The sequence below is a fragment of the Thermobia domestica genome, chromosome 11 (genome assembly GCF_964235325.1).
Source record: "Thermobia domestica chromosome 11, izTheDome1.hap1.1, whole genome shotgun sequence".
Classification (NCBI taxonomy): Eukaryota; Metazoa; Arthropoda; class Insecta; order Zygentoma; family Lepismatidae; genus Thermobia; species Thermobia domestica.
Genome location: NC_137464.1, coordinates 175,398,616 through 175,413,297, shown reverse-complemented (window position 1 = coordinate 175,413,297; position 14,682 = coordinate 175,398,616). Strand labels below are relative to the sequence as shown.

The 14,682-nt window shown below is 35.8% G+C and overlaps 2 protein-coding genes across 4 annotated transcripts in view; one reads left to right on the top strand and one right to left on the bottom strand.

Annotated features, from left to right (window-relative positions):
• The window catches only part of STUB1 (STIP1 homology and U-box containing protein 1), a 74,928-nt gene extending 63,975 nt beyond the window's left edge, over nt 1-10,953 (bottom strand). The window contains exon 1 of the mRNA XM_081731347.1: nt 10,641-10,953. Coding sequence (XP_081587473.1) covers nt 10,641-10,760 — 120 coding nt within the window. The 5' untranslated portion in view covers nt 10,761-10,953. The remainder of the gene's footprint in view (nt 1-10,640) is intronic.
• A 13-nt stretch (nt 10,954-10,966) lies between these two features.
• LOC145664567 (F-box/WD repeat-containing protein 10-like) overlaps nt 10,967-14,682 on the top strand; it is a 187,607-nt gene continuing 183,891 nt past the window's right edge. For 2 of the 3 annotated variants that reach the window (XM_081731346.1, XM_081731344.1), the window contains exon 1: nt 10,969-11,296. Coding sequence is in view for 2 of the 3 variants with exons in the window: in XM_081731344.1 (XP_081587470.1) it covers nt 11,272-11,296 (25 nt within the window). In the remaining variant the exon portion in view is untranslated. Of the gene's footprint in view, nt 11,297-14,682 lie in introns of all 3 variants that reach the window. The other variant, XM_081731345.1, reaches the window with a different exon arrangement.

Here is a 14,682-nt window from a genome sequence, read left to right as displayed (position 1 = left end):
CGGCACAATAACACATACAATTTGATATACAGGTCTACATCTTTTGACTTTAAATTATTTATGGATCAAAAGATCCAATATATTTCAATCAAACATTTTCTTGTAGGCCTTATATCTGGAAAACTACATATAGCGTAGCCAAACCCAAACTATCAGTTAACTCAGAATGATGTGCTTATTCCGTAAAAAAATATTAAGCTCGATTTAGGGCCGTTTAAAAATGTTGTGGCCCCTGATCCAAAAACTAATTATTGGCCAAGATCGGAATCTTTTTTTTTTTTTTTTTTTTTTTTTTTTAATCATTCCTAAAATTCTTGTTATTGGTATAAATAAAATATATTCCAGAATTAAATATATGTGTGGTTCAAAGTAAACTGAAAACTTTGAACTTGATAACGAATATATTATAATTTGTTTTCAGCCCACCCAAGGACATAAAAATCAGAACTACTATCCCACAATAATGAGGTCAAGTATTTTAGTTAACATGGGCAATAAATTAATTAGAACTTTGAGTCATCTATCTGAATATTGATAAGTTAATTATATTTCTGAATGAAAATAAAAATAGAAAACAAAACCTCGGAACTGAAAGAAAAATGCTGAAAAAAAGGAACTGATTCCAAGTTCAGGAGTAAGCAACCAACGTACAATATTGTAACACGTTAAGAGCGTAATCATTCTTACTTTAATTTAAAGTGAGTACATTTAAATTCTACATATGCACGTTACATAAAAATCAAAATGTCTATAATATCCTAAATAAATGAGGAAATGGAAGAAAAAAAAAGGAAAAGTGCCCTTTACATCATAACGCGGAGTTTCAGATAGTAGAACTTTTGAACCGGAAGAGATACACAAATAATGGTTATACCAAAATGAAGCCTTACTCATGCATACAAGGGCTGACAATAAAGTAATGAGAATTGTTTGAAAAAACAACTTCGCTTACATTTTTAACCAACCACAATGTTATCACCTTCAAAGTACTCCCCTTGTGCCTGCACACACTCCATCGGCGTTTCCATTGTTGGTAGCATCTCTGGAAGTCATCTTTTGGGATGCTTGCCAATGACCGTGTTACAGCTGTTTGAATGTCTGTTTCTACTTCAAAATGGTGTCCTTTAAGAACTGCTTTCACCTTTGGGAACAGAAAAAAGTCACACGGTGCGATGTCCGGTGAATAAGGAGGGTGTGGTAGCACTGTAATGAATTTTGATGCCAAATACTGCCGAACAGACAATGCAGTACGGGCTGGTGCATTATTATGATGGAGGATCCAGGTGTCAGCAATCTCTGGACGAACACGACGGACGCATCTTCGAAGTCTTTCGAGAATTTCTATGTAGAAATGTTGATTTACTGTCTGCCCTGCAGGTACCCACTCTTTATGGACAATTTTCCTGGAGTCAGAAAACAACACTAGCATGCATTTCATCTTGGACTTCGACATGCGGGCTTTCTTTGGTCGTAGTGAAATCTTTCGAACACCACTGCGCAATTTGACGTTTCGTTTTGGGGTCATATTGAAAACACCAACTTTCATCACGAGCGATAATTCTGTTCAGTAAATTCGGATTAGATTCTACTTGGTCCAACAAATCTGCCGCCACAGTTCTCCGGTCATCTTTTTGTTGCTGTGTGAGATTTTTCGGAACCAGTTTGGTACACACTTTTCGCATTCCCAAAATTTTCAGTTAATATCAGACGCACTGTTTCATGATTCATGTTCAGTTCATTCGCATCATTTTTACGATTAATCGTCTAACCGCTCGCGCAAGTTCCCTCACCCTGTCTGTGTTCTCTTCCGTTTGTGTTGTTGTGGATCACCCACTGATCCATTGATAACACTTAATTTCCAAAGGCCTGCTGAAGCTTCTGGTACGTTACCGCGGCAGCCTCACCAAGTTTCACACAGGAGATTGCGAAGAGCTACGTGCTTCCATTGTTGTGACAGGGGTCCAATACACGACCGCACTCTCCAACCTCTAACTCTACAATGCATAATATTTCGTGAGTGCCACGTGCTGTGCTAGTGGAGCAGTCCCAAGGTCACACGCTTACGGCGGTTTCAGTCTGCAGGGTTGCCAGCATCAGTTGATAAAAAAATTCTCATTACTTTATTGTCGGACATCGTATATTTTTAAACTAGGAAGCAACGATTGAAGTACACTAGGAACCATACGGTGTACCCAGATGTAACCGAAGGTGTAAATAAATTTTTTTACAACACGTAAATTGACTCATAACTCAAACGTATTAATGTTAATTTACAGTTTGCTTAGTTGGAGTAGGTTAGAAACTATGGAGCGGAAAAAAAAAATTGTTAATTTCCACCGATTACCAATTAGATGAGGCCTCTGAAAGGGGTAACTACGGAAATCGTAGTTTTCGTAAGTTAACACTGAATTGGCAACAGTTATGTCTCAGTGCATCAGAAGGTGTGTTAAGGATCTGTCTACATTATGCAATTCCTGAAAACTATTAAAAAGAACAAGTAAAACTAATTATGTAACACAGAGACTAGCAAACCAGTGTTGCAGGTACAGTAGTGACACATTCTTCCCCAGTCTGTAAACTACTGAACCCACTGCACCAAGATTGCTTTTATACTATAGGCCACGGTTTAATCCAGACAGTTCGAGAATATTTTGAAAGGAAAAACAATGTAAAATACTCTGGAATGTTTCACATTCTTCCAGATCTAGAATATTCCACTAGGGACAGAAATAAAGTAAAAACTTCCAAACACGTACCAAATTTCCCACACGTCAATATTCCTTACATGTTTCTGATATAGCTTACAAGGAAGTGTAAGGATAGAAGTTATTGATACACGTTTCTTTCATTGCTGTAGAGAATTATCGTGATGTGGACCGCGGTTGAAATTCTGTACGTCATCTAGGCGTTTTCTTAGTAGCGGAAGCTCCATCACAGCACAACGTTGTTTCAAACAACAGTTTAAAAAATAGGTAGCACTATCCCGAAAGGTCATAATGAGTGCTGTTCACAACGTTCGTGAGACTGCAAACGCGAACAAAAAATGATCTCCCGGGAAACTTCGATCGTCGCGTAGTGCAATAAATATTGAACGTGTGACCAATGCATGGACCAAATTCCAAAGAAGTCAACTCGGAAATTGTGTCTTCAAGTGCATATTCCATGTACCAGTGCGGCGAATCCTTTATAAGGATTTACAATTTTATACATATAAGCTTCAGGTGATGTTTAAATTTTTCGACGAAGATGAGATTCAATGGACCACACTCTGTGATTAGCTAATCGGCAAAGGCGATGACTGTGCAGCACCTTATCAGGTCTGCCGAAGCTCATTTGCACCTTAGTGGTTATGTTCACAAACAAAATTGTCGATTCTGAGCTAGATGAAATCCGCAACTGTTGCATGAAACGCTATTGCACTATATATATAGAACGAATCTAATGACACCGTTACATTCACCATTGAGCGATACAACACAACGTTACGAACATTTTTTATTCCCGAAATGAGACGGATTGCTCTAAGAGACATATGGATGCAGCAAAACGTTGCCACCAGTCATCCTGCAGAAGTGTCACCTTTCGATGACACTTCCCGGGACGCCTCATCTCCGGATTCGGTTACATAGGTTGGCCACCCAAATCCCCCGATCTAACTCCACTGGACTATTTCCTGTGCGGTTGTCTAAATGAAAAGGTTTACACCACAAATCCCATTACCATCAATAAACTGAAGAATAGCATCCGAAGGGAGATAGTAGCGATCCCTGCCGAAACCCTGAGCCAAACTACGCTGAACATAATTGTTACGGCCAAAGAATATTATACTCAAGGTGATGCCCCCCTAAAGAATACAATCTTCAAACAATGAACACAGTGTGGAACTCTAGTCCTTTGGAAATGTATTCCACATCGTTAGTAATAAAGGTTGTGTTCAACATGCTGCAAAGATGTATTTTAAATGTGTTCCATCAATATAACCCGCCCTGCATATCACTGTTTTATGGATATACAAATATTCAGCACACTTCACTCTCCTCAAAGTCAGAAGACCCTTTAACTCAGTCAATCAGCAAGATCCTAACAACTGCTCTCTTTGTTTGCCTGTTGATAACTTAACTGCGAATTTATGTGTCCTCCCCTTTTTTATACGTAAGGCCAAACACAGAATTATCTGTATGGTTTCACATTGTTATTCTTGTGCGACCGTTAAAATTTTGCTTGTGTTAAGATGTTTGTGATACTGTAGCGTCCCTAGTTTGTACTATTGTAAGTTTTCATTTAATATATGGATTTAAAATATTAATTAACCTGACGTACTGCTATTTGAAAATTACAACTTCATTTTGGGTTGGCAACCAGCTAACCTGGTTGTATTTTGATGCATGTCAAACAATGACCCCCTGTCGATATTTGTATGGTACGAAAGTTCAGCGTTTTGTATTTATCAGTTTAAAAGTTAGCTACAAGGGCGTATCAATATAAATTGTCCACTCTATATATCATGAAATACAATTTTCTTAACACTAAAACAGATAAAAAAACTGAATTCCAAATTATAGAAACTAGGAAGATTTCGTGCGCACCTACAATCGCTTATATGTTTTTAAAGGATATAGGTTACCAAAACTCCCTTATATATTAACCCTATCAGTCCATCCGGGAGACAAAAAATTATTTGATCAATCTTGACCAAATTTTGTTAGCAAATATAGGATCAAAAGTTAAGAAACAATTTCGACTTCGAGGCTGATATTCATACCGGAAATGATAAAAAAATTAATCTATAAAGTAAAAACGGTAACATATACAGAGAAGCGAATTCCTCTCATCGATTAAGCGTCCCAAGAATATATTACATCTCCAGCGATTTTTGAAACCAATTTAACATTCTAGAAGTAGATTTCATCCTCTCTTTTAACCTTCTATACAAACCGGAACTGGCACAAATAAACTACTTCTGGTTTTAACGTTGATTGGCATAGAATGAAAAGCGGTGATAAATAGCAAGAACTGATTTTCTGTAATCAATTAAAAAATGTATTCCATCTTCACCTTAATCTCCCTTCTGAAACTGGAAGTGGTATAAATTTACTATCACTTATGGTTTCAATAATTGAGAAAATATCACGTCATACAAACTAAACTCCTTCATGTGGTGCACGCGACAGTGCTACTTTTTTTAAAATAAATAAATATAAAGCTTTACAAAGAACATTTTAATCCACAACTCGGGACAAATTCGTTCACCTAAAAGGTTGGCCACAGGTTGACTAAAAGGAAAAATGTTCTTAATGTGCTATTTTTAATCTAGATTTAAAGGGAGAAAAAAAAAATTAAAAACAACTCGGATTTCAAATACAAAACTAAGGATTTGAATGGAAGCGATCAGAAATGAATATACGTTCTAGTAAGATACATTTAAAGAACGTAGGTCTTACATCTTGAATCTCTCTGTAAAAGGAGTCACAATAAGTAACACAAGTAGGTGACGTAACTAGTCGGGAAATAGTTCTAATACGACATGAAGAAATTTGAATAGATAGTCCAAGGATTTATAAAGATTGCTTACATCTTATAGTTCAGGACCAATCTGAATACGTGACAACTCGGTTCTCCGGTGACCCAATAGCGGCTCATACCGAACGTAACTCATCCAATCTAGACTTGAATTCCATATCTTTGAACATTTCACATAATTGCTCAAAGAAGCTAATAAATAAATAAACCGGATACAAGGTTAGTTTTGATTTAAAAATCATTATGGCTTTGTTTTCGTTGAAATAAGTTTAATTGTTGTAATGACTATCAGGCTTATCGTACGGACATTAAAATGATTTCTGGAACATCAGTATTCAATATTGAAGTTCTAGTTAGGTATGAGTTTGTATACCTTTGTTTTCCATATGAACTGTTAAAGAAATGAAAGGAGACATATTTTATAAATTTATCGGTTACTTGTCTCTTGGGTAATGTTTCCATGCACTGCTCCGACTACTGTGATTTGTTTTGATTCTTCACGTACTTAAATCACTTGCAATCGAAGCAGTGAATCGGAACATTGAACCGCAGGGTTGGCTGGTTTGAACCAAGGTGATTTAAACCATGGTTTAAACATGGTTTAAACCAGCTGTTTTTTTCAAAAAAACCAACTGGTTTAAACCAAAAAACAAAAAATGTTCGTAAAAGTGTAAGTGTTTGTAAAATCCTGATGAACACACATTTGTGGGTTATCACGTTTCACTCCCGTATACAGACCCCACGAGAGGCATTTAGTGAAATAAGTATCTTTGGTATCTATTTATGTATAAATGAGTTTGAGCCAAAGTGGACTCAAATAATTCGTATCTTTATTCCCTTTTCTTATTGATATGCAGATTAAGTCGGTGTATTTCTTTAATTTGGACCAATAAAAATCGTTGTTAACTAACTTGAACTAAATTAGTTCTTCTGTACTCCGTAGTACTTTGAAATTGTTCATATGTAATTCTGTGTAATGGTTTCACTTGTGCAACTGTTTATCTTTTTGTCCTTCTGAAATGACTCTTGACAGTTATATTAAGAAGCATGTAAAGATCAGTATAACGTAATTTTTTTTTTTTTTTTATCAGGATTCCTTCGTGAGTCGGCAGACGTATTGCATTTGTGGCCAATTAGTCCTGGTTCTGAGTTCAAATGGAGGACAATTTCTCTCCGATGTAACTCGAGAAGTGGTTTTTATTCCGCTTTAAGCTTATGTGACCCCTTCCAGCATAACCTGGTTGTTGCATAATAACATCAAGGCGAAACAAACTTATTTCTGTCCATATATGATATGAATTTATAGAGCAAATCATTTAAACCATAAAAACCTGGTTTAAACCACAAAAAAACAGTTTTTTTTGGTTTTTTTAATAAAAACCATGGTTTTTGCCAACCCTGTTGAATCGTGTGTGCCAAGAACTACAATTGCTCCGATTACAATCAATATATTTTGCATCAAGCTACCATACTGGGAGATATCGTAATCTTCGTTCAAATATCTTTATAAAAGAAAAAAAAAGTAAAGAATCAACAAATCAATATCATCATATAAAGATATCTATATGAAAATTTAGCACATTTCAGTGTGCGCTTACACTAAAAAGTAAAGGACGACCGCTTTTGGGACAAATTATGAAGACTCAAGGCCTTTATATGAAGACAAAGGGTCCAAACTTTATTACTTCGGCATTCATGGAGCTGATATAGTCAGCACAGTACCACACTCTGCCCTTCACTTCCCCAGGTTGCCCCTGGTGGCTATTTTGAAAAGGCTGCGCGAACTTCCAGCGCGTGATTGTTTCTACTGTGCGTTAATGTATTTTCCTGACGGCCCATGGCTCACTTAGTAATGAGTACGGTTTGTTATTTGTAATTGTGATGAGTATAAATACAGTGTGGACGTGTGACATAAAAACTACAGTGCATAAAAATACAAACCAACCTGTGTTAAGTGGCCACTAAAAAGCACGAATGCTATTCAACCGAGTAACGGCAAGGGATCCGAGCGTTAGCGAGGAGGTGCGTCGGTAGGGAACAGGCGCGACAGTGATGGTGAGTCTACGCATAAAAGAGATTGTTTACAACGACTCACTGTAAGTCACTGGACCAGCTCTTGAGCCATCGATGAATTTGGGGGAGATACTAAATTCCATCGAGAGTAGATTTACTTTTGCATTTGCAAGCTTCTGAACATAAGTGTGACAATGAAGTAAAGTATTTTACATATATTTGTATATTCAGGAACAGTTTACATATGTATATATATATTCGGTTTATTACAGGTTAATATACGTGACAGTGTATGGGAAAAGGGTATAAGTTATGTTCAGTGCACAACGTGAAGTGTCAAAATGAATCGTGTGTGCTATAATCGCAAGTGACCACCATGCTTAAAGCAATTGTTCGTTAGCGATGCTTAACGGATAATTAAACCTAAATTGCAGATATATATATGAAATTCTTCCAATGTTCATTTTTGGTGTAAGATCAGTGCTTCATGGAGCTGAACTAGATTAATCACGTTACATTTTTCAGAAATTATTGTTTCCTTGACTTTAAGATATGAGAGTTTGTCCTCTTCAAGCGTATCATTTTATAAGCTGTTCGAACTTTACATTACTTTTAGTATTGCCTTAGGTGCAAGCGGTGCTGGATTCAATTCCTAGTGGGGACACTCGAACAACAAAAAGGTGCAACTGCTTTTACAGGTAAGTCATCCTAAGGAGGTTTCTAACTTCATTCACACGAATCAAATATTGGGATGGTAACTGAGATATAGGTTGCAGGCCACTTCCTCCCCTTTTGTGGATAATATGCTCACCGAGGAACGTCATTCCTCATACGTGACTAGCTTCATAGGCCATACATACCGCCAATGACCAGAAATATGTATAAATAAGTTTTAGCACTTAAAAAAAAAATGTTCAAGAGGTTAAGAGAGCTTGACCATCTCATGCGTATAGTTCAACGTGATTTCGATTTTTCATTCATAGTCTTTTGTGTGTTTTTGATTTAGTTTCCGTGTCTTGATAATTTGCTTCTTTTCTCTTATTCTCTAATGTGTGTCCACTTTTGCAGTCGGGAAATGTGATAGTTACTCCTGTAGAATTTTCTGTCATTATTGCATATTTCAAGTTTTGATAAATTTAGAATCGTGTTACGATAAGAAGTTAGCATGGTTGTAAAAAATTTAGGTTATAGTTAAGGAGCCGTACTTCCCATTTAGGGAAGGACGAGAAACGCCATACTTTCAGGAATTATTCATTGACTATCTAGGATGTTAAAAAGTAGGTAATAGACTGAGTTCTTGCCCTTGTACTTAGGGTGTTTAAGTAGTGCAACAGTAAGATGTATCCTCGTGCACGGGAGATGAGAAGTAGCTGTTCTTAACTATTACCAAAATTTAATATTTTAAACATTTGATACTTAAAATAGTTACTGAAACATTAAGCCTACATTATGAACTATCATGATGATTTCTGATCGATGCGATTCTGGATGAACTGGTTTCTCGTGATATTTAAGAAATTTCAAAGGGAACCAGTTCCTTAGGAATAGATTCACTGAATGAAGTGGCTAAACTAAAAACTTGTCAAGGATAAAAGTATCTTTAGGGAACGTGTTTATACTGTCGAGGAATGCAAAATATATATGTTATGTGTGTTAGTTTTCACAGCAGAAAGAGATCGAATTTTTAAGGGAAGGAAAGAAGTTCTGCAAAGTATTGCTGGTTATATCACTGATTGTCCATGATTATTTTTACCCGTCCAATATTTCCTAGAACACGAATCAAAAACAATTATTGTAGACAAAAGAAAGCAGAATTTAAAATTCAGTTTGCAATTGTGGTGTGTGGTGATTCACGACATTAATAATCCTACGACAGAGATTTCCATTTGCTGTACTTCATCAGAGACTTATTTCCAAATTTCAGTAATTATCTGTGACAAATACGTATGAACTGTAAATAATTCTCTATAATTATGAAGAGATTACCAAATCTGGAGGGGAGAGAAGAATGCCTGTGTGTACAGAAGGGAAGATTATGTCCCGTATAATACAATATTTTTGCCACTATTATGGTGTCTATTATTGTGAAATGTTCATTAAGGGAGATTTTTCTGGGGTTAAGTTTAGACTTACCCCTCCGCTTTTTATAAAAATCAGGAAAATTTACAAGAGAAATGATGTAAGAAATGATAATTTGAAGTTTAGGAATGTAAGTTCGGCAGGATAGTTACGTTTAATGCAAGAAAAGATATGGGGAAGTTAGTACTATTTGCCGGATGCGGAAGCATTCGCGGAAGGTTTCAGCAGCAAGGTGCTTGTAAAATATGGCGAACAGGTGTAACGGATGCGCAAGAATAATGAAGAAAACCTTTTAAATTTTTGTGAAGCCCACAAAGTACTGAAGTCAAGTAAAATGTAAAAATTTTTAATACTTTGAGCACTGTTTTTTGTATGTTGCAAAGTCCAAGGGCACCTTCAGACTGGAGGGGCAACTCTAAACTTAAGCCTTTTTCTGTACTTCACTAACGCATTGGCACGGTAAGGTGATCTGGATTCGAATTTCGGTCCAGTCGTGCATTTTTGTCAGTATTTGAATATGCGAAAGAACCTCTTTGATTTGCCCTTGTACTTTCCCCATGCACGAAAAATTCATTCAAGCACTTGAAGGAACAGAAAATATACGGGAGACAAACTCTAGTTGTGTGTATGAACACAATAACCATAATACACTTCCTGTTTGTATTAAAAAATTCTCGAATCTTTCTCGTAAGCAAGCTGTGGATCAAGGTCAAATTTTGCTACCTGAAGTGATGATCATAATCTAGCCTTTGCACTACACACATTTAAATTTTGCACGGATTTATATATGCATGTTTTTATACTTATCTGTGAAAGAGTAATGATTTTTTGGTAATTTCGCTGTAGAATCACTATCGACTATAAACAAACATTAGAATTATGCCTTAAAATCACAAGTAGCACTTGACACGCTTTCGATATGACTACTTCACTGCAAGAATATTCTATAAACAAATACACTTAATGTCACTAATCACTTCTGCGGCATTTTTACTTAATAATTTATGATAGAAAATATAAATATTTACTATAGCCTTTGTGTAACAGGACACAGCATCATCGTATTTCCTAAGACTAAACAGTCTGTTGCCTTGGTCTTTTAGTTCCTTGTCCGTCAAATTTTGAGTACTGTACATGTACTTGCTCATCGTGGATTGCTATTATAATTTACACTAAGTTTTATAAACATATATCTAGTCACAAATATTAACAACACTATTAATCACAGATAACTCAAAATCTCCTCGCAGGCCGCCATAATGACACTTATTGTATTGAGGCTCGTTCGCGATCTTCAACCTGAACATCCTAGAAGCGAGTTTCTCTAACATTGCGGCTAAATCATACGTTCCCCGTTTTTACAAATACTGCTGCATTTCAACACAAATGTTTGTTTACATCAAGTGCAGAAATCAAAACTAAAAAGTATGCATGGAATTGCAAATATTATAGCAATCACCTAAAATGTAGAAGTGCAAGCAAAAAAATTATGATTGAATACTGGATTGACAATTACATTTTCAAGCTTCAATTTCGGATATTCTGCAATTTATTTCCCATCCGTCATCAACTCATATCAAACTTGTTGATCAATCACCGTCCAATAATACTACTTCTTAGAGAAAGTCAAGTGCAAAGTTATTTTGTATATTCATAGTAATGATCGAAAAAGGACGCAAGAGCGGTAAGTACAACACAACTTGTTAAATAAAGTTGATTGTTTAATCTCATAGGACCATGGTGAATTACAATATTCGGGCAACCTTTAAAATTATGAAATACCAATTGCTATATCTAAAATTTAAAGAATTTATCACAATAAAGAAGTACTAAATATCACAGAAATATACTTTCATAGAAATGTACGAATAAAATCAAGTTTTTCGTCTCAAGTAGTTGAATATACTTGCAAAATTTAATCACGACAGGTCATTTCCCACAGGGACTCAGTAACATACCTGGCCCGTATTCACGGGGGGCAAGCCCATAAAGTTTTCCTGGTCCCTGAAATTTTGCGGTAGGCGTGCAAGTAAACTATAGTATGAGTGTATCGGGCCCCCTAACTTTAAGCCTGCTATACGTCCCGTAAAAAACGGGAGAGACCCGATTTTGGACTCGAATGTCCCGCGTCCCCGTAAATTTAGTCGGGATAAGCAAAGGTCCCGTATTTTACTCCCGTCCCATTTCTGTTCTTATTATCAGCTTAAAAGTAAATAATAATAATAATAATAATAATAAATGACATTGGCTGGAATCTTGTTATTAGGGAATGAAGAATAAGCTGTGACATGTAAGTTTTCACACCACCCTTTCCGATTTCATAGGGAACGAGCAAATAGACTCGAGTGCAGAGTTATAGTTGTCTCTCATCAGTCAAGGGAACAGGCATTCTTTGAAAAAGTGCACGAGCTGAGCTCATGTTAATCATACATTATAAGTGAAGTGTTCCAATTTTGTTTCAACTAAAATGCGTAAATCGAAATGCACTTTTTTTTTTTTTAAAAAAAAAGGAGAAGTACCCTTTTCGGAAAGCAACGAAGTTCACTATAGTTGACTGTAAAATTTGGCATGCTATTTTTCCCATTGGACATGGCGGAAACTCGAACACTGCAACATTTAAAAACAAGCAAAGAAAAAGATGGCATCAAGTGTGTGTACATCTACAAGCAGACTCACTGGAAAGATGAGTGACGTTCAAATAATCTTTTTGAGGGGCTAGGGAGGGGCGAAGAATTGTGCTTTGGTCTAGGGCGAAGAATTGTGCTTTGGTCTAGGGCTTAGAAATATGTAAATCCAGCCTTGACAATCAAACATGATACAAGGAGAAATGTCAGCTAAATTTTCATCAGATTAATTCACAAATGTAATTTTGGCAAGAATAACAATCCAAATAAATACTGTGTGAACGTCACATTATCTGTGTTATAAGACGATTTGCATATCTAAATTTTTCGTGAAATTATGAATAATATTTTAGTTTAATTAGGTATTTGCATATAAAAAATTTTGAGATGTAAATAATTATCAGCGGGAGCATATAACTTTTATTAATATTTCTATGTATATTTATGGTTTATTGTATTATGTAAATGAATAGTAATGAACAACAAGGCAGGACTTAAGCGAGAAGCAATGAGAATTTGATATTAATTAATATTAACATATAAGAAGATAGTGAATTTTGTATTTTGATATGCTAGTTTGCATGGATAGAAGCAAAGAAAGCTTCCCAGAGAAAAAAAAAACTCAAAGAAAGCAGGTGTACCTGACGGAGCGTTGGACACCCAAGTTGAGTAGATTCTGGAAACCAATATAACCATCTGAATAAGGATAGAAAACCTATGAGATTCAAATTTTGCTTAGGTGTGTTGCTAGCTGAATTTCTTAGTGTTGTTATAGGGAGTAGCATACACTAGCACCGTCGAGACACAATTCCTGCGATGACAATGCTTAAAAAACCATATAATTTTTAGCAAGTCTATGAGAGAAACCTGCATACAAAGAGGTGCTATTTTTTTTTTAAACACGCCCCTTTTTAGCGTGTTCGACTTCCAAAGCGTCGTTTTGCCAACGGAACATTCTCGAAGAAAGATAAGTTGACTATTTTAAAATTATTGACGAGTCCACTTGAACTAGAGGGGAAGCTGTCTAGAACGTTGTTTGTGATGGTTCCATGACATCCGATAGATGTCTCTGTAAAAATATAGTTATCGTCTGCACCGCTGATATGAATTGAATGATAATATGTGTTATGTTATGTAAATAAACTTTCTGAGTGTTCCCGTAGTATTAAACATATGTAGTTCGATATATATATTTTGTTTTGTCAAATTGGCTTGTACTAATACCAGTTTTAAGACCTGGTAATGGTTATGGAAAGTATGCAGGCAGACCAACACATACCTCAGTTTTTTTTTTTTTTTTTAAATCTAGCAGAGAATGCAATACTGCTGCAAGGGAGAAGCAAACTTCCAATCAGTTCTACTAGGTTTATTATAATGTGTCAGGCTACTTCAACCTTATTTAAAGTCATTTAATTTGTTTATATCTAGCATAACTCATTTAATTTGTTTTATTAACGTAATTAAGTAATTCAAAATTACAATCCTCAATGCATCTATTTCTATAATTCACCATGTTCAATGTCACTTGTTCAAACATTTCTTGGTGTCGCCGATAGATGGCTTCAGCTGTCAAGGTGTTGAAGTAAGCATGTCAAGTGACATAGTTTGAACAATGTTGGTGTTTAAATTAATATTTTGTGTAAATACAGCATAGTGTGTGTGTGTGTGTCAAATAATAAACTAAAGCTTAATTATTAAGCAATTTAACACACACAGTGACAGACAACGATGCTATTGAAGTGATAGACAAAGTGAAAAAGAACATGAACAAGTGTGTTTTTTTTTTATATATAGGTCACTGGAAACTCGCAAGTGAGGGAGGCACCCTCACCTCTATTCCAGTGGAGCGGGCTACTTTGGTTTGGCCCAACACAGCAGTTAAAAGAAACAATGAAACTGCAAAAAAATAAAACAGTACGCGGGACAACCAGGGAGTTGTTGCTAAATCGCGAGACAGTGCAGATCAAAGCACTGCAAGTCTGTGTTCGTGTTGTCCGTCAGCTATTTGGAACTCTAACCATTCAAAAATTTGTGTATAAAGAATAGTGCGTTAGTTACACACTGATATTCTGTGCATGAGTGCAGTAGCATGGGCGATCATAACTAGTTTACTTAAGTATTTCCTCGTTTTTCTCCGGACTAACATTCTTGTGGTAGAAATGGAGAGTGGGAGATAATTATATATATTTTTAAAAGTGTGTTTCTCAAAAAGTGATATGAAACAAAGTGAGATATATATCACCATTTACTAGTGAGAAGAGACAAAGCTTTACATCATATTTCTTGTAAAGTGCTTCGCACCGGTATAAATATTGTGCCATGTCTACGTCACACGCCATATAACTTGTTCACGCTGCTAACAGTGAAATCCAAAGCAAGTAAAATCCTTAGTAAAGAAAACGCAATGCCGTATTCTATATAGGGTTAATCTTCAATGCTATAGTAT